Source organism: Salvelinus fontinalis, chromosome 41, assembly GCF_029448725.1.
Source record: "Salvelinus fontinalis isolate EN_2023a chromosome 41, ASM2944872v1, whole genome shotgun sequence".
Lineage (NCBI taxonomy): Eukaryota > Metazoa > Chordata > Actinopteri > Salmoniformes > Salmonidae > Salvelinus > Salvelinus fontinalis.
In genome coordinates, this window is record NC_074705.1 from 19,032,411 (window position 1) to 19,058,408 (window position 25,998).

Sequence of the window (25,998 nt, forward strand, 5' to 3'; positions counted from 1 at the left end):
GATGACACATACTCACAGAAAAAAAACTGTCATCAGTGCAGTTGGCCATTGTTGGCGCGTTGCGCACGATGGACAAGTGTAGTACGCGTCTTGGACACAGCGTTGCGCTCTCCGCATTCCTTCTCCAGGAGTCTCCCACCAACTCGCTTCCTCGCCCCACCAAACCCCCCCCCCCCCCCCCCCCCCCCCCCCTACCACAACATTGGAATAGTAGAGACCGTACAGTGACTGAGTGGACAGCCACTCTGCAGCCGTATGCCCTGCGGCTAGTGTATTATTTTACAGAAAGCCCGAAAGTGCGACTTCCGAACCGCCGGCGCGCTGCCTAACTGCTCAGGAAATACTACTGAGTTTTGAAACATCCTTTCCCAAAAGAGGGACGAGATTCTGGAATTACTGGAGTTGTGTACAAATGCGGGATTAGGTTGTCGCTCAAGAGCAACTCATCTTTCGAGGAAGGTCAGACTTTTTGAACAGCAGGAGTTCAGGATGGAGAAAGCGTCACTGTTTTTGCCCCTTGTCATTCTACTGATACAATGTAAGTAAACGTTTGCATTTAGGCTATTCCGTATGATAATGAGTAATTCGTGTGTGTGTTTGTTTGCGTGCTTGTGGACGTGTGTAATGCATGTTTGGGTTGATCTGTGTTGGTATTCTTGATAATTAAATTACCGTCATCCCTATTGCTTTTGTATTTGTAATGCCATGTCAGCTGTTTGTGTTTAGAAAAAAAAAGCCCTTTTAGATAGGAAAATATTGATAAATCACAATACATTAAACAAAAAAGCATTATTATTGTGATGTTACTGTGTTGATGCATCTAGTGCTTCACGCACAAATTTAAAAAAAGGGGCCAGCACTTGTTTCGGTTACAATTGACTTCACTTATTACTTTATCCTCTTCGTTATTTTATTTCAACTTTATTTAACTAGGCAAGTTGGTTAAGAACAAATTCTTATTTACAATGACGGTCTAGGAACAGTGGGTTAACTGACTTGTTCAGGGGCAGAACGACAGTTTGTTTTACCTTGTCAGCTCGGGGATTCGATCTAGCAACCTTTCTGTTACTGGCCCAACGCTCTAACCACTATGGCCTGTACTAAAGTTTCCAACGTTCCCGGTCTTTCGTATACAGCCTTCCTCACTGTGTGTGCGTGTTATTGCGATGATATTGGACTACATGCAACTACAGAAAACAGATATGGACCACAAATGTGGCCTCAAGTTTTTGTTGGAAACATGCCAGTCTAATCTGAATGTGGGCAACACAAGGGCGGGTACCACCAACTTTGATATCAGCAGGTCACCATATTTGTCCATCCCAAATGGCACTCTATATTCCCTTTATAGTGCACTACTTTTTTTATCAGGGCACATAGTGCTCTGTTCGAAAGTAGTGCACTACAGAGGGTGTCATTTGGGATGACTCCATGGTGTCAGTGAGATGCCAACATTTTGCAAACAAGCCCCCCACCACCAACCCTGACTGGCACAGCTGTTCCTGACAGAGCAGTGCAGGGTTACACGGATACAGAGGGGCTTTGTTCTCCTTGGAAGACACACACACATTCTCCCTGTTTGTCTCTCTAGATCCCTCTCTGTCTGGAAATGGATGTCCTCTTAGTTGCCTAACATATAAAATGCTCCTAGCACAGATTTAGTGTTCAGTTGTAGCTTATAATGATAGATAATGGGGGGGGGGGGGGGGGGGGGGGGGTTGCAGGAGATCCGTGTTCGAACCCAGTTGGGTGTGTGCGTTTGTGTCCGGTTTTGGGGTCAATTCCAATTGAAGTCACTCAATTATGAAGTATTTGCATTTATACATTTTTTTTTATAGAAGTAGCATCTCATTCTCCGTTTATTGCAAAGTCATTTAAAATAAATGCCCCTTTTTAAATTCTTGAATTGGAATTTTAGTTTTCTTCCTGAGGTGACTGACTTCAATTTTAATTGACCCCAACCCTGTTAGGTCCCAGGCGCAATAGCTCATAGGGTTCAGAGAGGGACAGGTCACCACTCAGCAGACGGAGAAAGTGTGGGTCTCATGTCACGGTTGTTATCACGTCTATGTTATCTCAAGGAGACGCTCCTCAAGGTGGCTGGCCACAGCCGACACTATGACAACAGTTTCTTCAACCCAGGGATGCTATTAATGGATCCTGATAATATAAAATAAAACTCTCTCGTTATCTCTCATTCTCTCCATCTATTTCTTCCTATCTCCCTCCATATCTCATTCTCTGTCTGTCTCTCTCCCTTATCTTCTGTCTCTCTCTCTCCCTCTTTCTGTCTTTGTCCATCCAGCCAGGGAGAGACAATGCTCATCCTCAGAGAGAAAGAGGGAGTGATGAGGCACACACACACTCCCAACACAGCTGCAGTGATAACAGTGTTACACATACTCACAAAGTAACACAGACGGCAAGCAGGGAGGGACAAAATACACAAGGCTGCACTTTTACCGCCTACTGTATTCAAACATCTGAAGGACAACGTAAATAGGCAACATGAGTCTGCAGTTTGAATTCATACTGTACTTACGCACATCAAACGAGAGATAGCATTCTGCCACTGATAATGTGTAGGCCTATGTAGACCTAATTGCCTAAATACTCATAACTAGGATTCAGAACGAGAATTCAAAATCAACGGGACACACATTCCGTTTTTACGTTTATTTCCTGTGAATCGACTAGATTGAAATGAAATTGAGTATGCTTCATTGTTTGCGTCATTGTTTTTCAGCGAGCAAGTTGTTTATGTTTTTGTTTCAGAACTTTTGCTCTGCTGTCCTGGCCATTTAAGATGGCCACCTCCACCCTGCGAGGACCTGTATATCCAGTATCACTTCCTGTGCCTCTCCAATGCCTTTGTCTCTCATTAGCCTCCATTCTTTCCCCCAATTCTTCCACGTAGACCCGGTTTGCGTCTATATTCCCTATATAGTGTACCACTTTTGAACAGGGCCCATAGGGCACTATGTAGGGAATGGGATACCATTTGGGACGCACACCTGCACTTCAGTGGGGGAAAGCAGGAGACCAGGGGAATTGGTTAGGAACTTTCCTCTGCCCCACCCCACCTTCTGGTCCACTAATAGAACCACAGGAAGTAGTGCAAAAAACAGAAGTTAACTAAACAGGAAGCTAGCGAACTGCTAACAATGAATGACTCATTTGGTTGTTGACCTCAGTAAAGTGTTTTACTTTTTACAACCAGGGGTACTTGGCCTATCCAAGGGGGTACTTGATAAGACTCATGAACATGGGCTTACTGGTAAAATGCACATGAAGGGGTACTTCAGGTGTACTGTACTCTAGGTAGAGCAAAATTCAGTTGGTGGTACAGTGACCGAAAAGGTTGGGAACCACTGGTGTAGACAGGGGTGGTTTAGGTCTTTTGATGTGACGTTTACCAGTACTGGGCCATGACAGATAGCCTTGTGCTTTGCTGGCCAGCAATTGTTATTATTTAATGAAATAAGCGGAATATAGTATTAGTAGGTTATGCAGTGATACAGATGTCATTACAGTTATCTAGTTGAGCATGTGTGGGAATAAATGTGTTATCTGAATACATCTCAGTATTTACTGAAACAATGGAAGGAAAAATGGATGTTGGCCTATACAAACACAACACAAAATAAATGTGTTTGTCTGGGTGGGTTAAATAAGTGTCTGTGTAAAGCTAGCCGACTAAACTTAACGATTTACGATGGAATTGAGCAGCGACTAATGTGGTGCTGTCTGGAGCTCCGACGTCACATAGAATTACGTTTTTATCAGCACCCAAAGGATAGCACGCAGTTTTACAGGACATTGTCTCATGTTGTGTGCAACAGGAAGTGGCAATTGAATGCAAGCTTCACACATTTTTTTGTTTTATTGTTAAAACATTTCTAGCCTGTCTATCTATGGGTAACAGTTGACGTGTTGTGCTCGACCCGCTCAGTTTCCCACCACAAAACACCAGAAAATGGCCAAAAACAGTAAGAACCAGCTCACCTGCTTTTACACTAGATGTTCAATGTTTATTTTGAAAAAAAGTTTAGTTCACGTAACACGGTTGATCTTGAAATGAGGGACAGATGATAATGAAATAAATAATAATCTTCAAAAAGGACTTTGTCAAAGCAACAAAATAACTAGGGCTTTACGATGAGGGTGAAATGTTGGGGTTAAGTGGGTTAATAACTTTCTAGAATCATAGAGGGTGCACAGAGGGACATGCTAAAGTGCCAAAATTCTGCATTTTGACAAGTCTTTATTCATATAAAAAAAAACAGTGGTGTAAAGTACTTAAGTAAAAAGTACTACTTAAGTAGTTTGGGGGGTATCTGTACTTTACTATTTATATTTTTGACTACTTTTACTTCACTACATTCCCAAAGAAAATAATGTACTTTTTATTCCATACATTTTCCCTGACGACCAAAAGTACTCGTTACATTTTGAATGCTTAGCAGGACAGACAAATGGTCCAATTCATACACTTATCAAGAAAGCATCATTGGCCATCTCTACTGCCTCTGATCTGATTAATCGCTAAATATAAATGCTTGTTTTGTAAATGATGTCTGAGTGTTGGAGTGTGCCCCTGGCTATCCGTGAATAAATAAATAAAACAATTCAATTGTGCCACCTGGTTTGCTTAATATAAGGAATTTGAAATGATTTATACTTTTACTTTTGATACTTAAGTATATTTTAGAAATTACTTTTACTTTTGATACTTAAGTATATTTAAATCCAAATACTTTTAGACTTTTACTCAAATAGTATTTTACTGGACGACTTTCACTTTTACTTTTACTTTTCTGTTAAAGTTGCTTTTACTCAAGTATGACAATTGGGTACTTTTCCCACCACTGAAAAAAACAGATTTTCTCCATGTGGTAAAGTATATTTTAAAAGGCTCTTCATTTACTGTAACAGTCTTTTAAAATTCAATATTGGTGCACAATTTCTACCTATAATGTCAAAAGGGACGCAAAAGGCAGTCTTTTCATGGAACGACCCAAATATTCAGTGTGCGTTGCACATAACGTTATTGTACCAAACTGTGGTCCGGTTAATCTCCCCCACACACACATACATATGCACATACACACTCAACACGCGCTCCTCCCTCAATGGATGGGCGTTACCCGGGCGACCTGTGGACAGCAACAGGATGACAAAACAATAATCCTGACCCCTGCACCAATCAACCAACAGAAAGGGATGCTCCTATTTCCTGTTCCTGTCAAGACGTACATGTTCAACTGGAGCGACACACAGACACAGGCAGCCAGCCAACCAAACAGACACAGACAGCCAACCAAACAATCAGCCATGAGTCTTCATGCTCCACTGCCAATCTGGTCCAGAGGAAAAACTGGTTCATAACAGATATAATTAGTTCATACAACATTTACAACTGGTTCATCATAACTGAATATAACTGGTTTATAACAGATTATAAACTAGTTCATAACTGATTATAATTTCTTTATAGCTGATTTATAACTGCGTTAACGTGTTCATAACTCGTCCTCCATCTTACAACCCTTTCCCCCTACCCCATATGTGGCACCTCTCTCTCTCTCTCCATCCCTCAGGCCTCCCCGTTGTCCCTGTTACCGTGTCAACAACCACGCCCAAGGTGGAGGTCCATGAGAACTCTGATGCGGTTCTGAGCTGTGATTTTCGGACAGAGAAGGAACAGAATCCTCGAATCGAGTGGAAGAAGAAAGGAACAGATGTATCATTTGTTTACTATGAGGGACACTTCAGAGGTGATTGGCTGTCCTGGCACATTGTCTTCCATCGCTCTCTTTCTGTCTCTTTTAACCCCTGTCCAGAGCCCATCTTCAGACTCTCACATTTCATTTACCCTCCTCACACGAGGGAAATTCATTTTAAGAGCTTCATCAACATGAAGCAGAATGTGATGAACATTACAAAGACATTTGTATGAGAAGTTACCAGATGGTTGGTGTTAGTTTAAGTAGAACATTTGTCGTTAAGAAACCACATCTCCACAACCCCCCTCTTCTCTGTGTTGACCGGTTTCCACTCTCCCAGGAGCCTTTGCGGGGCGTGCAAGGATCAAGGGGGCAACGGTGACCCTACAGAGGGTGACCCAGAAAGACGCGGGCGAATACCGCTGTGAGATCACTGCCCCTCACGACACCATCACCCTGGGGGAGACTAACATCACCCTCGAAGTCTTGGGTGTGTACCACATCGTCTGGCAGACTGAGACGGTCTGTCTGCCTGACTTGAGTGTTCTGAGTGTGTCTGTGTGTTGTCTCAGACATGCTGTTTGTGCTGTTTGTGCACCCCCTTAACCCAGCTGACATTGTGGCTGTACCCCTCCTCACAGTGCCCCCCCACACCCCATCCTGTGAGATCCCCAGCTCGGCGTTGACGGGCTCTGTGGTGCAGCTGCGCTGTAGGGACCAGCAGAGCATTCCCCCAGCAACCTACTCCTGGTACAAAGATGACAAGCCGCTGACCCCCTCCCGCATGGCCAACGCCACCTACCACCTCAACCCAGTCACGGGCATACTGGTGAGATACTTCTTAAGAACAGTGTACATACCGTCGTACCATTGATGCTTTGACACGGTCTACTCAATGTACGGTGCATTCGGAAAGTATTCAGACCCCTTCCCTTTTTCCACATTTAGTTACGTTACAGCCTTAGTTTAAAAAAAAAAAGTTTATTTTTTTTAATCCTCATCCATCTACACACAATAACCAATAATGACAAAGCGAAAACAGGCTTTTGGAAATGTTTGCAGATGTATTACAAATAAGAAACAGAAATACCTTATTTACATAAGTATTTAGACCCTTTGCTATGAGACTCGAAATTGAGCTCAGGTGCATGCTGTTTCCATTGATCATCCTTGAGATGTTTCTGCAACTTGATTGGAGTCCACCCGTGGTAAATTCAATTGATTGGACATGATTTGGAAAGGCACACACCTGTCCATATAAGGTCCCACAGTGGGCAGTGCATGTCAGAGCAAAAACCAAGCCTTGGGGTCGAAGGAATTGTCTATAGAGCTCTGAGACAGGATTGTGTCAAGCCACAGACCTGGGGAAGGGTACCAAAATAATTCTGCAGCATTGAGGGTCCCGAAGAACACAGTGGCCTACATCATTCTTAAATGGAAGAAGTTTGGAACCACCAAGACATTTCCTAGAGCTGGCCGCCTGGCCAAACTGAGCAATCGGGGGAGAAGGGCTTTGGTCAGGGAGGTGACCAAGAACCCGATGGTCACTCTGACAGAGCTCCAGAGTTCTTCTATGGAGATGGGAGAACCTTTCAGAAAGACAACCATCTCTGCAGCACTCCACCAATCAGGCCTTTATGGTCGAGTGGCCAGACGGAAGACAATTCTCAGTAAAAGGCACGATAGCCCACTTGGAGTTTGCCAAAAGGCACCTAAAGACTCTCAGACCATGAGAAACAAGATCCTCTGGTCTGATGAAACCAAGATTGAACTCTTTGGCCTGAATGTCAAGCAACACATCTCAAGGAAACCTGACACCATTGCTACGGTGAGGCATGGTGGTGGCAGCATCATGCTGTGGGGATGTTTTTCAGCGGCAGGGACTGGGAGACTAGTCAGGATCAAGGAAAGATAAACGGAGCAAAGTACAGAGAGATTGTTGATGAAAACCTGCTCCAGAGCGCTCAGGACCTCAGACTGGGGTGAAGGTTCACCTTCCAACAGGACAACGACCCTAAGCACACGGCCAAGACAACGCAGGAGTGGCTTCGGGACAAGTCTCTGAATGTTCTTGAGTGGTCAAGTCAGAGCCCGGACTTTAACCCGATCGAACATCTCTGGAGAGACCTGAAAAATAGCTGTGCAGTGACGCTCCCCATCCAAATCAAGTCAAATTGTATTCGTCACATGCACCAACAACAACAGGTGTAGACCTTACAGTGAAATGCTTACTTATAAACCCTTAACCAACAGTGCAGTTTTAAGTAAAAAATTAAAGTATCAAGTAATTAAAAAGCAGCAGTAAAATAACAATGGCGAGGCTATATACAGGCCGTACCAGTACAGAGTCAATGTGTGGGTCCACCGGTTAGTCGAGGTAATTCAGGTAATATGTACATGTAGGTAGAATTAAAGTGACTAAGCATAGCAATAAACAGAGAGTAGCATCAGTGTAAAAGAGGGGGGGCAATGCAAATAGTCTGGGTAGCCATTTGATTAGCTGTTCAGGAGTCTTATAACTTGGGGGTAGAAGCTGTTAAGAAGCCTTTTGGACCTAGACTTGGCACTCCAGTACCGCTTGCCGTGTCTATGACTAGGGTGGTTGGAGTCATTGACAATTTTTAGGGCCTTCCTCTGACATCGCCTGGTATAAAGGTCCTGGATGGCAGGAAGCTTGGCCCCAGTGATGTACTGGACCGTACGCACTACCCTCTGTTGTGCCTTGCGGTCGGAGGCCGAGCAGTTGCCATGCCAGGCCAGTGATGCATCCAGTCAGGATGATCTCGATGGTGCAGCTGTAAAACCTTTTGAGGATCTGAGGACCCATGACAAATCTTTTCAGTCTCCTGAGGAGGAATAGACTTTGTCGTGCCCTCTTCACGACTGTCTTGGTGTGTTTGGATCATGATAGTTTGTTGGTCATGAGGACCCCAAGGAACTTGAAGCTCTCAACCTGCTCCACTACTGCCCCGTCGATGAGAATGGGGGTGTGCTTGGTCCTCCTTTTCCTGTAGTCCCCAATCATCATCCTGACAGAATCTTTCGAGGATCTGTCAGAGAAGAATTGGAGAAACTCCCCAGTTGTACCAAGCGTGTAGTGACATCCCAAGAAGACTCAAAGCTATAATCACTGCCAAAGGAGCTTCAACAAAGTACTGAGTAAATGGTCTGAATACTTTAAATGTGATATTTCAGTTTTTTACATTTTATAACTTACGCCCAAAACATTTCTAAAAAGCTGTTTTTGCTTTGTCATTATGGGGTATTGTGTGTAGATTGATGAGGAGAAAAAAAAACAATTTAATAAACCAATTAGGCACATTTGGGCAGTCTTGATAAAATATTTTGAACAGAAATGCAATGTTTCACTGGATCAGTCTAAAACTTTGCACATACACTGCAAAATCTAAATTGTGCCTGGGCTGGAATTATGGCCTTTCTCTTGCATTTCAAAGATGACGGTACAAAAAAAATACAAAAAAAAGCATGTTTTTTTCTTTGTTATCTCTTACCAAATCTAATGTGTTATATTCTCCTACATTAATTTCACATTTCCACAAATTTCAAAGTGTTTCCTTTCAAATGGTATCAAGAATATGCATATCCTTGCTTCAGGTCCTGAGCTCCAGGCAGCTCGATTTGGGTATGTCATTTTAGGAAAAAATTTAAAAAAGGGGCGGATCCTTAAGAGGTGTTAATCCATTTTAGAATAAGGCTGTAATGTAAAACAACATTTTGAAAAAGTCAAGGGGTCTGAATACTTTCCGAATGCACTGTATGTGCCAGTAAAGCAATTTGAATTTGACAGAACGAGGGCCCAGCCACAACCACTAACTGTGTGTTACATAGGAGCCACACTAGGGCATTGAGAAAATAGTATATCTTTTTTTACCTACTACACTGGAAGTGTAATTTTTGGCCAGCGAGAGCAATGTGCAAGGTTCTTTATCCTATTGTGAGCTGCGGGAAAAAAAATCTTGAAAATAGAACCAAAGTATAACTTTGTATAACCAAAGTATAACCCCTACAGCTCACTTACGCCCAAATTTCATTGAGATTAATAGGAGCGCCTCACGTTCTGTACACTGTAAGTTATGCATCCGATATAGCAGGCCTCCATTACAGACTCCAATACATGAAAGTATAATCAACCACTAGCACAGTATATGATAATACAAACCTCAGTAGGTCACTGAAACCTTAGCTACAGTTCAGACCAACAGTGGCTACCTCAGAAATCAAATTGTATTGGTCACATACACATGGTTAGCAGATGTTATTGCGAGTGTAGCAAAATGCTTGTGCTTCTAGTTCCGACAGTGCAGCAATATCTAACAAGTAATCTAAAAATTCCACAACAACTACCTAATATACACAAATCTAAGTAAAGGGATGGAATAAGAATATATACATATAAATATATGGATGAGCAATGACCAAGCGGCATAGGCAAGATGCAATAGATGGTATAAAATACAGTATATACATTTGGGATGAGTAATGCAAGATATGTAAACGTTATTAAAGTGGCAATATTAAAGTGACTAGTGATACATTTATTAAAGTGGCCAATGATTTCAAGTCTGTATGAAGGCAGCAGCCTCTCTGTGTTAGTGATGGCTGTTTAACAGTCTGATGGCCTTGAGATAGAAGCTATTTTTCAGTCTCTCGGTCCCAGATGCACCTGTACTGACCTCACCTTCTGGATCGTAGCAGGGTGAACAGGCAGTGGCTCGGGTGGTTGTTGTCCTTGATGATCTTTTTGGCCTTCCTGTGACATCAGGTGCTGTAGGTGTCCTGGAGGGCAGGTAGTTTGCCCCCGGTGATGCGTTACGCAGACCGCACCACCCTCTGGAGAGCCCTGCGGTTGTGGGCGGTGCAGTTGCTGTACCACTTGGTGATACAGCCCGACAGGATGCTCTCAATTGTGCATCTGTAAAAAATTGTGAGGGATTTAGGTGACAAGCTGAATTTCTTCAGCCTCCTGAGGTTGAAGAGACGCTGTTGCGCCTTCTTCACCACACTGTCTGTGTGGGTGGACCATTTCAGTTTGTCCGTGATGTGTACGACAAGGAACTTAAACGTTTCCACCTTCTCCACTGCTGTCCCGTCGATGTGGATCGGGGGATGCGCCCTCTGCTGTTTCCTGAAGTCCACAATCATCTCCATTGTTTTGTTGATGTTGAGTGAGAGGTTGTTTTCCTGACACCACACTCCGAGTGCCCTCACCTCCTCCCTATAGGCTGTCTCGTCGTTGTTGGTGATCAAGCCTACTACTGTTGCGTCGTCTGCAAACTTGATGTTGGAGGCGTGCATAGCCATGAAGTCATGGGTGAACAGGGAGTACAGGAGGGGGCTGAGCACGCACCCTTGTGGGGCCCCAGTGTTGAGGATCAGCGAAGTGGAGATGTTGTTTCCTATCTTCACCACCTAGGGGCGGCCCGTCAGGAAGTCCAGGACCCAATTGCACAGGGTGGGGTTGAGACCCAGGGCCTCAAGCTTAATGATGAGCATGGAGGGTACTATGGTGTTGAATGCTGAGCTGTAGTCAATGAACAGCATTCTTACATAGGTATTCCTCTTGTCCAGATGGGATAGGGCAGTCTGCAGTGTGATGGCGATTGCATCGTCTGTGGACCTATTGGGGCGGTATGCAAATTGAAGTGGGTCGAGGGTGACAGGTAAGGTGGAGGTGATATGAAATAATCCTTGACTAGTCTCTCAAAGCGCTTCATGATGACAGAAGTGGGTGTTCTGGGGCGATAGTCATTTAGCTCAGTTACCGTTGCCTTCTTGGGTACTGGAACAATGGTGGCCATCTTGAAGCATGTGGGGACAACAGACTGGGATAGGGAGAGATTGAATATGTCCATAAACACACCAGCCAGCTGGTCTGCGTATGCTCTGAGGACGAGGGTAGGGATGCCGTCTGGGCTGTCAGCCTTGCGAGGGTTAACACGTTTAAATGTCTTATCACGTCGGCCACGGAGGAGAGCCCACAGTCCTTGAGAGCCCACAGTTCTTGGTATTACCCTCAAAGCGGGCAAAGAAGGTGTTTAGTTTGTCTGGAAGCAAGATGTCGGTGTCTGGTTTTCTTTTTGTAGTCTGTGATTGTCTGTAGACCCTGCCACATACATCTCGTGTCTGAGCCGTTGAATTGCAACTCTACTTTGTCTCTATACTGACATTATGCTTGTTTGATTGCCTTTCAGAGGGAATAACTACACTGTTTGTATTCAACCATATTCCCAGTCTGGGGTTTCCATGGTTTAATGAGGTGTTTTGCTCATTCAGTTTATCCACGGTTTCTGGTTAGGGTAGGTTTTAATAGTCACAGTGGGTACAACATCTCCTATCACTTTCTGACAAACTCACTCACCGAATCAGCATATATCAAATCAAATCAAGTTTATTTTATATAGCCCTTCGTAAATCAGCTAATATCTCGAAGTGCTGTACAGAAACCCAGCCTAAAACCCCAAACAGCAAGCAATGCAGGTGTAGAAGCATATAAATCGATATTATTCTCTGAGGCTACATGTCCCAGTCAGCGTGATCAAAACAATCTTGAAGCGTGGATTCGATTGGTCAGACAAGCGTTGAATAGTCCTTGTCACGGGTACATCCTGTTTGAGTTTCTGCCTATTGGAAGGGAGGAGCAAAATGGAGTCGTGGTCAGATTTGCCGAAAGGAGGGCGGAGAGCCTTGTATGCATCGCGGAAGTTAGAGTAGCAGTGATCCAGTGTATTGCCAGCGCGAGTGCGACAACCAATATGCTGATATAAGTCACTTCCCTTTGGTCAGACATCAACCCAAATAGAGCCTTAGTTCGGAAGCACACTGGTATACTCTAGACCAATTTTTTTTTTAACTGTACAGTTTCTGTGCATCATATCATCTTCCTCTCGCTTTTTCTTTCTGTTGAGCCCTCCATCTGTCTCTTTTCCTCTCCTCTGGCAGGAGTTTAAGACTGTGGCGAGAGGCGACACGGGACAGTACAGCTGTCTGGCATCAAACAAAGTAGGGCCGCCCAAGATGTGCGAGGCTAAACACATGAAGATAGGTGAGTGTGCGTGCATGCATGCACGTGTGTGTGGGTGTGTAATTATAAGAATGATTGTGGTTCATATTAGTGTAGTTTTGTCTTTCCACAAACTAGCGTGACTCGCGTGCTTCATACCACATTGATATGGTCTATAACCAACACAGTTACAATATCAGAGCTGGTGTTATGTCTTGTAAAATCCCAAGAGTAAACAGTACTGCGAGGAGCACCTTTTTCTATACAGGCATTTGTCTGTGGAATAGCCTCCCCCTTGAGATCAAGCAAAGAAGAAGTAGAAATAGCTTCAAAAAGCAGGGAAAGGTTTTCATTTGGATAAGGTTGTCTAAGTAGGAGAAACCACTCCACTGCCCCTTGTGCTCCCTACTGCTGCTGCACCGGTGTATTTATTTGAATGATAGGTATGATGTGCAATGAATAGATTGTTTTAATGTGAAATGAACATGGTTGATTTTTAAGGTTAGGGAAAGTTGCAGTGATTAGTGCCACTTTTTAGGACGTCAATATAAATGAATGTATCTATGGTTGTTTGTCATTTTGTCTTGTCTTTTTTAATGATTAAATGTGTTATTGTTTTTACCACCGGGGACCACTTTGGAAACAAGCGTTTTAATGAATACTTTCAAGTGATATCCTTTGGGTCCACGTTGTACATTCTGTTGTATATGTCTGTTACACAAAATAAATTACATTCAGTTGTGAAGTGTAGGTATATAGGCATACAACTGTACAATTGGTCTTCTAAGCCAAGAAAACATTAGAACAAATGGATACAACAAAAACAGTAATGAAAGAAATAAAAGCCGTTGAATAACCCCCAGAAGGATAACCGAGCCGTGGCTTTTGTGGAGTGATAGGTAACGATGCATCAAGGGTGACTTGTCGATGTGTTCAGAGGGTCCCTGGTTCGAACCCAGGTTGGGGCGAGGAGAGGGACAGAATCAACACTGTTCCACAAATATCTTAAAAAGTTATTCTTAAGGTCATACTTTTCTCTCACTTGTTCAAAGGAGGCAAAGGCCCCCACTAGGTACAGATCCTTTATGGCATGGATCCCAACTTTTCCCCAGCAATCAAAAGGATTGTCTAAGTTGGAAGGGGCAAAGGAAGGATTCCTCACTATCGGGAGCAGGAATGACACTGGTCTGAGGTCAAAGAGCACCTTAACTTGCTTCCAAATACAGATTGTGCTATGTGCAATGGGTTTGTGTCTATAAAGTGATTTCCCAAGGCGGATAAGGGACATCATCACCGCACCAATGGAGTAGGGGTAGCAATCCTCATGCTCCATGTCAAGCCAAAAGTATGACACAGGTGCGTCATCGAGCCAAAACGTGGCAGGGTTTTTAGCTTTAAGTAGGGAAGAGTACAGTTTTGTAATTTCAATCGCCAGGTAGGTTCATTTTTCTGAGGAAATCTTAAATGGGAGATGTTTTAACCAAGAAGGGTCCTGCACTCAAACAGGCATTCATTCACTTATTCCAATTGATTCTGTAGCCAGAGAAGGTACAAAACAAAGGAATCAGATCCAAGATATCTCCGATACTGGCTTGAGGGTTGGTTATATAGAGGAGAATGTCATCTGCGTGTAGAGAAATGTTACTTGAGGTGTCCTCAGTTTTGTCACCAACTAGCGTGACTCTCTCACTCTCTCCACTCTCTCTTTCAGAGGATGTAAACATGGCAGGGGTCGTTGCTGCGGTCGTGGTCATCTGTCTGGTCATCGCCATTTGTGGCTTCGGGGGGTACTATGCACACCGTAACGGCTACTTCAGCAGTGAGTCTGTCTGTCCCTCTGTCTGTCCATGGACATAAAATATGTTTGACTCTCTGTTAGAAAATATGATTTGCACTCACTTCCTCTTACTTTCTGTCTCCACTCTCCTCTTCATTTCTGTTCATCTCCAGAACACAGAGGAAGGTAAGAGTTGTGTCCTTGAATTATTAATTCTACAATTAATAATTATACAATTAGTAAAATACAGTGAAGACACCCTGACACTGAACACATCTGCATTGCTGTGTAACTACCACTGACGAATAGAGGTGTGTGCGTTTTAATGTGCTGAGTAAGTTCAGTAGAGAGTGACTGGTGTGATTGAGCCCAGCAGTGCAAGCCTGTCTCTTCTCACAGAGAGAGAGACACGAACAGGTGTTTTATGACCCAGTTAGAAAAACTAGGTTTGTTATTTTGACTAACTGACTATAGATTAGGCCAGTTAGATGACTAGGAATATTATCATGATTATTTTTAATGAATTACAAATAATAACTCTTATGAGTCATTGTTTATCTAGGGAAGTCACATTGGGATTGACATCTCTTTTTCAAGTGAACCCTGACTGCTAATAAACTCCCCTCCCGGCTGAATTGTGATTCGCTTACCCCCTCCGTGTGGTCGTGTTGTTAGTAACCCTGAGCATGGTGTGTGAACCTCCTCACTCAACTTTGAACCCCCCCAGGTCCTTTTGGATCCCTCAGTGTCATGGTGTGGCCCACATCAGCAGCCAGGACCTCCATAGAACAAAAGACAAGTGAGTCTGACCCACAGACAGACTTGAGTAATAGATTTAAAATTAGACAATTGAACAATTGACAATTGAACAATTGACAATGAACAGGACTTTACATAGAAGCACATACCGTTTGTGTGCGCTTGCACGTGAACGACGTGTGTGCCTAGGAGTCCTTTACAGAAAAAGTTGCCCCTTCTGCTCCATAGGACCGTGTCCTGTGCTGTGTTTGATGTAGTGGTGTTCTTTGATAGATGCCAATGTTTTTACTGAGACCACAGCTGCATCACATTTAGGAAACTCCCTCCCTCTCGCTCCCTCCACTGTGTCAAACAATCTATTGTCTTTATAAATGCCTCTGTCTTCCAGGACTAATGCCAACTACAACCCTCCACCCCAAGATGTGAGTGTTTTTCCTCAGGTTTTCTCTGTTGATGTATTCATGGATGGGTATTATGTTCACAGGAAATGTTGACTTGAGCATTACCCCTTACAATGTGACATTTTCTAGATAACATTTTATAACCATATTAAAAGACAATATGATCATTTCTAGTAGAATTCTCTTGGCAGTAGTAGTAAGTAAAATTCTCCAAATGGTTACTAATAATGGAGAAAAAGATCTGAATTGCAGTAGTTCTGACCGAAAGAAAATATGCTACTGTTCTCTCTCGCTCAGCCTGCGGACTTCAAACACACCCAGTCCTTCATGCTGTGAGGACCTCGACATCCCCCTGGAAGACACATACCAACATCATGACAACACTGGAGGAGTTTTATTCGACCCAAATGAATAGTTAATTATGTTTTGGGGACTGACCAACCCTGCTCTCCTCACCCTTGTGGATGGATAGCAAGGAGGGACAGACAACTCTGCATAGAGGCCATTTATTCCTTCTGTTTTGCTGTCCCTTGGCCCTCAATGCAAGCCTATAATATTAGTCACATGGTACTCTACTCCCCTCTGGTGGCCAAGTTGTTAAACTACAGCCCATTACCATCTTGTGGTGGACCCATGGAATTACGTCCCACACATGCTCACTTCCCCCTCAACTGGCCAAAACATGAACTACCTAAATCTTATTTTATACCAAAGACTTGAACATGGCATCTGAGTGTAATATACTGTACATATTTTCTGATGGCTAAGCATTGATGTGAACTTAAGGGAAAGTTGTGGACACAAGGTAGCCATCACATTAGGCCTCCTGAGTGGCGCAGCATCTCAGTGCAAGAGGTGTCATGACAGTCACTGGTTCGAATCCAGGCTGTAACACATCCGGCCGTGATTGGGAGTCCCATAGGGCGGCGCTCAATTGGCCCAGCGTCGTCTGGGTTTGGTCGTCATTATAAATAAGAATTTGTTCTTAACTGACCAATCCATTTTCTTCTGAGGGCAGTACTCGCGTAGATCTCATTCTGTCGGTTTGGATTTTTATTTAACTAGGCAAGTCAGTTAAGAACAAATTCTTATTTACAATGATGGCCTACCCTGGCCAAACCCTAACGACGCAGGGCCAATTGTGCGCCGCCCTATGGGACTCCCAATCACGGCCAGTTGTGATACAGCCTGGAATCGAATCAGGGTCTGTAGAGATGCCTCCAGCACTGAGATGCTGCGCCACTCGGGGAACCCAAAATTACATAGTCGATGTCCTCGCCCCCCCGTTAGTCTAATTAGCATACAGGTAACAAAACAAAAAAAAATCCACATCAAAGTCCATCTGTTTTAAGATGAAGAAATAGTTTTTTGTATGGACCGAGCCCCAATAATAGTAAAGCAGTGTTGGTCTGAACAGGAGACATCCCGAAAAACACCAGAGATCACCACAATAGTCTGATGGATTGCTTCCTCCATTTTGAATATTGGCCATCCATTATATTCCTTTCAGAACAGTGCAGGTGAAGGAAAGGAGACACTTTGGGATCGATTCAATCCGTAATGGCGAAGTTCAGTGCTATGATTGAAATTTAAAGGCGATGTTCCTATTTTCGCAGACTGCCTTCACGTTGAACGCTGCACATGTTGGCTCAATCATAAATTAACTTTACATTTCAATCGCGCAATACTCATTGAATTGAGACCTTTGAGATAGACCCCTGCTCACCCGAAGATGCCTACATTTTCTGTCCAGTGCCTTTCAAAAGTAGTTGTTATATTCTATCTAGGGGCTCTTTTGTAAGTGTTTTCTTGTTTGGTTTAAGCTAAAATATTATTGTGCTACTGCATTTTTGTCTAATAGTGTATGTTTCTTAGGCTATGGATGAAGGGGTTGCTGTAAGTTTATTCTTTGTAAGATGTTTATTGAGCATTAAAGATTTTCTATCAGACTTGTTCAATCATTTCTCACCATGTGGTCTTCTCCCACAGCCGCTGGAACAGGGTGGAGTGCCATGAGTCAGGCGAGCGAGACTGTAGTGTAACGTCATCATTCAAAATCAGTAAATGATCAAAAATGGAAGCATGTAAAGGTTGAACATGGTTTGTAAAATCACTCTTACTGTAACCCCTTGACTGATTAGCGTAAGAAAACAAATGTTCTCACATTTAATCCAACATCATTTATTAAATAGTACATTATAGTGGTGACATGTAGGACAGAGACAACGTCATCATGGCCAGTGTTCACTTGGCCACTTCCTGCAGCTGGGGCTCTGGAGAAGAGAGAAGGGAGATTTGAGTAATGCTGGGTCGTATTCATTAGTGCATACCGTAGTAAAACCCTTTACAAAACAAAAACAAGTGTTTATTGTTCTGGTAGTTCCTTTCATGTTTTGTGTATATATATATATATATTTTTCTTTTGGTGCCTAATGAATACAACCCTGGTTGATGGTGAATGAATCCTTTAAAACCACCCGTGTCAAACTCATTTCATGGAGGGCTGAGTGTCTGTGGGTTTTTGCTCCTCCCTTGTACTTGATGAATTAAGGTCACTAATTAGTAAAGAACTCCCCTCACTGGTTGTCTAGGTCTTAATTGAAAGGAAAAACACGTGGACAGTAGAACCACCATGGAATGACTGACACCCCTGCTTTAAGCATAGAATGAGTAAGCTACCTAGGGTGAGATGGGGGTATTACAATTTAGTCTATGACTAAGCTACCAAGAAATGCTACTTCTGCAGTAGAGCTGGGTGACATCCATATCACAATAAATTGACAATTATCACAATAATGAGAAATCAAACACGCTTGTTAAAATGAATTTATACTATTACACTTTAAATGTCGTAGCTATCTATTGTTCCATTAGCAATCGCCCATATTATTTCAAACACCACATTTCTCTACTGTAGGCAACTTGCCGTTATTAATGATATCAGTAAAATGTCTGATCCTTTTCAGTTTATCGTCCCAGCTCTATACTGCAGCAGTGCATGGCCTTAACAAACCTGTAAATTTGAAGTCAGGGAATTTGGTGAGGTCACCGGTACCGTATAACCTCTGCAGTTTGGTGATCTCCTCTGAGACACCCTTTTCGTAAGAGGGGCCTGCATCAACAATCCCACCTGCTGCAGCCCTGGAGAAAAGAGAAAGATGGGGAATGAACCTTTAAAAACAACACTGTAGCATAGAATACACTGTTGTTTAGGGCTGACCCCATTTAGTCAACTCGTCCGATAATTCTTTATTCGAGCAGTAGCAAAAATTATAAAGATATATTGTGTACAAGACACCGGTCTGATTTGCCCCTGTGAGTGGACTAATCCATTGTGGAGGCCGTGGGGATGGCACAGTCAATCACTCTAATACATGTGCTACTAAAATTGTATATGGTTATATTATATTTGAACAACGGTGCAACAATAATAACAAATATATTTTATAACAAATTTGCTTTCTCCCGCGTTGGCTAGTGGTCGCTGTCCACGGTTCTGAAACACGCTGTTGATTTGGCACCTTTTCCTAGACCATGTTGCTATGTGCATAATAGCAAAGTTAACGAGCATATTGGTTCACGAGCATAAAGCGGAGGCAGCAGCAGAATGAGGGGAGACACAATAAGGGCTGTTTTCCTAAGAAAAGTGAGGAAACCAACTTATATAGGTCTAGAAATCAGTAGCCTTACTATTAAATTTACCCGGCTTTATAAATCATGCATATACAGTGCATTTGGAGAGTATTCAGCCCCATTCACTTTGGAGCTGGTTTTTATCAAGGACCTGTGTACTTTGCTCCGTTCATCTTTTCCCTCAATCCTGACTAGTGCCCCAGTCCCTGCCACTGAAAAACATCCCCACAGCATGATGCTGCCACCACCATGCTTCACATTAGGGATGGCACAAGGTTTCCTCCAGACGTGACACTTGGCATTCAGGAGTTCAATCTTGGTTTCATCAGACCAAAGAATCTTGTTTCTCATGGTCAGAGTCCTTTAGGTGCCTTTTTTTTGGCTGTAATGTGCCTTTTACCGTGGACTACCACTTTTACTACCATAAAGGCCTGATTGGTAAAGTGCTGCAGAGATGGTTGTCCTTCTGGAAGGTTCTCCCAGCTCCACAGAGGAACTCTGTCAGAGTGACCATTGGGTTTTTGGTCACCTCCCTGACCAAGGCCCTTCTCCCCGGATTGCTCAGTTTGGCCGGGCGGCCAGCTCTAGGAAGAGTCTTGGTGGTTCCACACTTCTTCCATTTAAGATTGATGGAGGCCACGGTGTTCTTGGGGACCTTCAATGCTGCAGAAATGTTTTGCTATCCTTCCCAAGATTTGCACCTCGACACAATCCTGTCTCGGAAATCTACAGACAATTCCATCAACCTAACGGCTTGGTTTTTGCTCTGACATGCACTGTCAACTGTGGGACCTTATATAGACAGGTGTGTGCCTTTCCAAATCATGTCCAATCAATTGAATTTACCACAGGTGGACTCCAATCGAGTTGTAGAAACATCTAAAGGATGATCAACGGAAACAGGATGCACCCGAGTTCAATTTCGAGTCTCATAGCAAAGGGTCTGAATACTTATGTAAATAAGGTATGTTTTTTGTTTTTTATACATTTGCAAAAATTTATACAAACCTGTTTTCGCTTTGTCATTATGGGTTATTGTGTCTATATTGATGAGGATTTTAAAAATGTAATCCATTTTAGAAAAAGGCTGTAGCGTAACAAAATGTGGAAAAAGTCAAGGGTTCTGAATATTTTCCAAATGCACTGTATGTCTACAGAAATAAGAAAGATCCTGCTTCAGTTGCCTGTTTGATTAATAGCCTAATTATTCCGTGAGCACCAAGCTCCATGTCAAGGAAACAACTTCACAAATTTGGCTGTTTTTTATATTTTCTTTACACTTTTTTTCCCCGTTAGAACAGCCTCTCTGATATTATTTATAATTTATTTAGTGTTTACACTGTTCCAAATTGTCAGAAAAATAATAATAATAATAATAAGTAATGTCATTATCATTAGTAGGCTGAGTTGAGCAGCATTGTATAACCACCATTGAGCTGTAGGCCTAAGAGCGCATCCTATTTAGTCCTAATATGTTAACTTACTTAGGCCTACATTTGAAATACTTATTGGATACTGTATCAGTCATTCATAAGTTCATGTCATCAAAGCATATGAGTCATTCATGATTTCGTTTTAAAATAAAGCGAACCTCGAATAATTAGCTTAAACAATAAATAAACCGTTCTAGTCTAGTTTATTTGTCACGTACTCTTCATCCATTTTGCTGCCATGGTGTTCGGAATTTGTTAGAACCAATTTATTGATGTGATTATGATATGATATATGCTATAGGTCAGGCCCTATAGGTCACGTGCGTGCGATGCTCACGTGTCATGTAAAGAGAGCAAGTGTTGAGGGAATGTTTTTCCTAAACAAATGAGGGATTTCGGTAACAGAACTTTCCAGTCAGAATTTGGCTGGAATTATGTTGCAGCTTAAGCAACACGATAAACACTGATGTTCTGTGCTGGTCACTGCAGCAGGGAGGAGAGACAACAGGTGATTGTCAAAGTCACTCACTGTCTTTTTTTTAACACAGCAAGTCCCTCTAGTCATGTGTGTGTCTTAACTATTTAATCAAGCAGTGTGCTTAAAGCATCAGACAAGCTCAGTGAATATAGTTGATTTGGCTAATGCACAGAACAGGCAAATCTTGGTCGACCAAGATTTTTTGTTGTTGTCGTCGGGGACAGCCCTACCGTTGTTGCAGTGGGTGAGCTCAAGAAACCACATAACTAGTCAGCTCTATTATTATAATGAGTCAGACATATAAACCTATAAAAACACCTTCAGCATCCTATGCGTTTCATGGATCTTGCCATCTAGGCATATAGGGCCAGGATCAGAAGGTGCACAACATTGTGTAACGTTCAGATAGAAATATATTATATAGAATGAACACGACTCTGACATGTACTGTATAATCAAGAATCAAGTCTGCAAGCTCTGTTACCGACATTTTTATTTGCAACGTCCCACAACGGTCGCCTACTGAACATATGGCCCAGCCTTTCGCAAATAGCTCTGCAGTGCTAAAAGGACGTGCAGTCAGGAAGTCTCCCTGCCACCATCTCTGTCATGACATCACGGGTCATTCCACTTAAGCCTAGCTAATTTATAGCCTACCAACATGAATAAACAAGTAAATTAGCAGTAGTGACAGTAGGACAAATAGTGCGGTTATTTATTGCAGTGACAGTAGGACAAATAGTGCGGTTATTTATTGCACTCACTTGCTCTTGGTGCTGTAGTCGCGGATCTTGTCTAGGAATAGTTTCTGGATAGGGTCCAGGTCCTTGGCCCGGTTGAAGAGGACAGCAGACAGGCCGAAATTCCTGCGCAGTGTCAATGACACCGCGGAGCGGAACAGCGAGGACAGCCGGAATAGTTTATGAAGCGCCATACTGTCAAACAGAGAGGGACAAATGACAACTGTTAAGTTTGACAGTAACGCTACCAAACTAGCTAAACTGAACATGTATATTACTGGCGAAAGCTAAACAGTGCGTGTACAGTAGCTAGCTGAAGTTAACGTTGCTAACTAGTTAACGGTTGCTAGCTAGCTGGATAGCTGACGGCGGTAACGTGGCTGTGGGAACTAGTGGAAACCCAACCCTGTGCATATCTTCCATACACCCATCTGAAGCAACAACAAAAAACATGACACTACCTAACTTACAGTATTTGGGGGAAGTTACAATATTAGTCGACTCTCTTACCGGCTGGCTATGACTTGTATTAGCATGAAGCTGACGAACATGTAAGATTTGGCGTTAATACAATGAAAACGATTATAATGCGTTTAATTCTGCTAAAAAACACCACTCACCTTGGATTTGACACTCGTTCACAGTGATTACTTCCAATGTGATAAACCGCTTTGCATTGTGGCTATTTTTCAATCGGTCGTGTTCCGGAACATCAATGTGCGTCCTAGCTGCGCATCTCTACAGCGATGTTCTTTTCAGCACTACAATACACCGTTTTTATCATAGCAATGTGCACAGCTTTCATATCACTGACATAATAATGATGCTTTATTTGCTACCTTATTTGGTATTTTATTCTGAAATGAAAATCAAACTAGTCAATGCCTTGAAGGTGCATGTCTTTGCCCCTGTGGCAAAGCAACAACTGTCACACAAAAACATACTTGCTGGATTTACACAAATGATTTCGTCTTTCCCTCAACTTCTTTGTACAGTCCTCTAAATCTATTTTGTTTTTCTTTAGGCTATTGAAAATTGGATTTACAGTGTGTACCAGTAACCTACTGATTGTTTTAATCTCATTAATCTGATTTTAGTTGTCTATGATCACCTACTGAAATAAAATACTACATGGGCTATAATAACATGACAATAAGCAATCATGTGGTGTTGATCAAAGCAAAAATAAAACAGGACAAAAACATAGTATCTTTTCAATTACATACCTTCCTACTCTCAGAAAAAGAGGTACATAATTGTAGCCTAGTCTAGGCCTACTTAAATGGGTACAAACTAGAGGGCTACATTCCCACGGGATGCCTGCAGAACCAGATAGAGATCATTGCAGCACAGTCTGCATTTTTCATGCAGTGGGTGGGAGTGGGCAGTCAGAGACTACTTAGGGAGAACGTCAATGACTTAGCAGTGTAGTGCCAGGATAACAATATCTCCTTCAACGTCAGTTTGACCAATGAGCTGATAGAGGACTAAAGGAGAACGAGGGGACAGCATGCCCTCATCCACATCGACGGGGCTGTTGTGGAGCAAGTCCAGAGCTTCAAGCTCCTTGGCGTACATATCACTAAGGACTTAACATGGTCCACACACAGCCGCACAGTCATGAACAGGGCACGGCAGCGCCTCTGCCACCTCAGGAGGCTGAATAGATTTGGCAGGGGCCCTCAGATCCTCAAAAAGTTCTACAGCTGCACAATCAAGAGCATCTTGCCTGGCTTCATCACCACTTGATATGGCAATTGCACCACCCTTGATCGCAAAGAGGGTGGTGCGGACAGCCCAGTACATCACTGGGGCCAAGCTCCCAGCCATCCAGGACCTCAGTAGCTATGATACTTGAAATTGAGCTCAGGTGCATCCTGTTTCCATTGATCATCCTTGAGATGTTTATACAACTTGCCATATATTTATCAACTGTACTCTGATGTTTCACAAAAGTTTTGAAACATTCTAGTCTCAAGATTCTACATATTGTAAATTAAAGAAAATGTTTTGTTAAGAGTATTATTATATTATTAATCAATTGACTTTTTAAATCACCCAGCAGTGCTATTTGCAGAGTAAGCTCCAGGTAAATGTTGCAATTCTTCAGCCATTCCTGAACTTGCGACCAAAAACAAAACTACATATGGAAAGTACCAAAACAAATTATCCAATGATTCTGTCTCATCGCAGCAAGATCTGCAGAGCTGGTATGGTTGTATCCCCCATCTATATAACATTCTATTGGTTGCAAGAATTTTGTATAATAATTTAAATTGAAAAACTCTACGCTTTGAATCCGGCGTCATTTTGTGTATCAGTTCCATTTGTCATGGAATCAGTACATCGAAAATCTCTTCCCAACTATTTTGCAATCTATATGGCACAGCTGTCAATTTTTTGGGGTCCTTATTAAATGAAACTGGTATACTTTTTTATTTATTACAATTTTCTTTTGCCAATTTTGGTCTTTAATGCAGGTCTGACAGACAAGCTCCTTACTTTCTCCTCCTTCCACTTGCCTCTTCAATTTTTGCAGTAATGCTGCAATTAGATGGTTGTAATTTTGAGTACAGCAGACATTTCCATATACACTGCAAAAATAAATAAAGGGAACACTTAAACAACACAATGTAACTCCAAGTCAATCACACTTCTGTGAAATCAAACTGTCCACTTAGGAAGCAACACTGATTGACAATAAATTGCACATGCTGTTGAGCAAATAAAATAGTCAAAAGGTGGAAATTATAGGCAATTAGCAAGACACCCCCAATAAAGGAGTGGTTCTGCAGGTGGTGACCACAGACCACTTCTCAGTTCCTATGCTTCCTGGCTGATGTTTTGGTCACTTTTGAATGCTGGCGGTGCTTTCACTCTAGTGGTAGCATGAGACGGATTCTAAAACCCACACAAGTGGCTCAGGTAGTGCAGCTCATCCAGGATGGCACATCAATGCGAGCTGTGGCAAGAAGGTTTGCTGTGTCTGTCAGCGTAGTGTCCAGAGCATGGAGGCGCTACCAGGAGTCAGGCCAGTATATCAGGAGACGTGGAGGAGGCCGTAGGAGGGCAACAACCCAGCAGCAGGACCGCTACCTCCGCCTTTGAGCAGAAGGAGCACTGGCAGAGCCCTGCAAAATGACCTCCAGCAGGCCACAAATGTGCATGTCTCTGCTCAAACGGTCAGAAACAGACTCCATGAGGGTGGTATGAGGGCCCGACGTCCACAGGTGGGGATTGTGCTTACAGCACAACACCGTGCAGGACGTTTGGCATTTGCCAGAGAACACCAAGATTGGCAAATTCGCCACTGGCGCCCTGTGACAGACGTGACAGAGTCTGGAGACGCCGTGGAGAACGTTCTGCTGCCTGCAACATCCTCTAGCATGACTGGTTTGGTGGTGGGTCAGTCATGGTGTGGGGTGGCATTTCTTTGTGGGGCCACACAGTCCTCCATGTGCTCGCCAGAGGTAGCTTGACTGCCATTAGGTACCGAGATGAGATCCTCAGACCCCTTGTGAGACCATATGCTGGTGCGGTTGGCCCTGGGTTCCTCCTAATGCAAGACAATGCTAGACCTCATGTGTCTGGAGTGTGTTATCAGTTCCTGCAAGAGGAAGGCACTGATGCTATGGACTGGCCCGCCCGTTCCCCAGACCTGAATCCAATTGAGCACATCATGTCTCGCTCCATCCACCAACACCACGTTGCACCACAGACTGTCCAGGAGTTGGCGGGTGCTTTAGTCCAGGTCTGGGAGGAGATGCCTCAGGAGACCATCCGCCACTTCATCAGGAGCATGCCCAGGCGTTGTAGGGAGGTCATACAGGCATGTGGAGGCCATACACACTACTTAGCCTCATTCTGACTTGTTTTAAGGTCATTACATCAAAGTTGGATCAGCCTGTAGTGTGTTTTTCCACTTTAAATTTTGAGTGTGACTCCAAATCCAGACCTCCATGGGTTGATAAATTTGATTTCCATTGATCATTTTTGTGTGATTTTGTTGTCAGCACATGTAAAGCACTAT

The 25,998-nt window shown here is 43.1% G+C and overlaps 2 protein-coding genes across 2 annotated transcripts; one reads left to right on the forward strand and one right to left on the reverse strand.

The window, feature by feature from the left end:
- Positions 1-208: 208 nt before the first annotated feature.
- Positions 209-17,633, forward strand: jam2a (junctional adhesion molecule 2a). The gene is made up of 10 exons (XM_055908205.1): positions 209-538; positions 5,601-5,777; positions 6,067-6,216; positions 6,368-6,555; positions 12,687-12,789; positions 14,459-14,566; positions 14,698-14,710; positions 15,252-15,323; positions 15,672-15,705; positions 15,982-17,633. Exons 1-10 carry the CDS (start codon positions 490-492, stop codon positions 16,018-16,020), a joined length of 933 nt encoding a protein of 310 aa, XP_055764180.1. The 5' UTR covers positions 209-489; the 3' UTR covers positions 16,021-17,633.
- Positions 17,634-17,849: 216 nt separating this feature from the next.
- atp5pf (ATP synthase peripheral stalk subunit F6) lies at positions 17,850-22,698 on the reverse strand. The gene is made up of 4 exons (XM_055908204.1): positions 22,589-22,698; positions 21,993-22,163; positions 18,698-18,825; positions 17,850-17,957 (listed from the first exon to the last, which is right to left on the reverse strand). The coding sequence occupies exons 2-4, from the start codon at positions 22,160-22,162 to the stop codon at positions 17,929-17,931; spliced, it is 327 nt and encodes a 108-aa protein (XP_055764179.1). The 5' UTR covers position 22,163; positions 22,589-22,698; the 3' UTR covers positions 17,850-17,928.
- Positions 22,699-25,998: the final 3,300 nt, after the last annotated feature.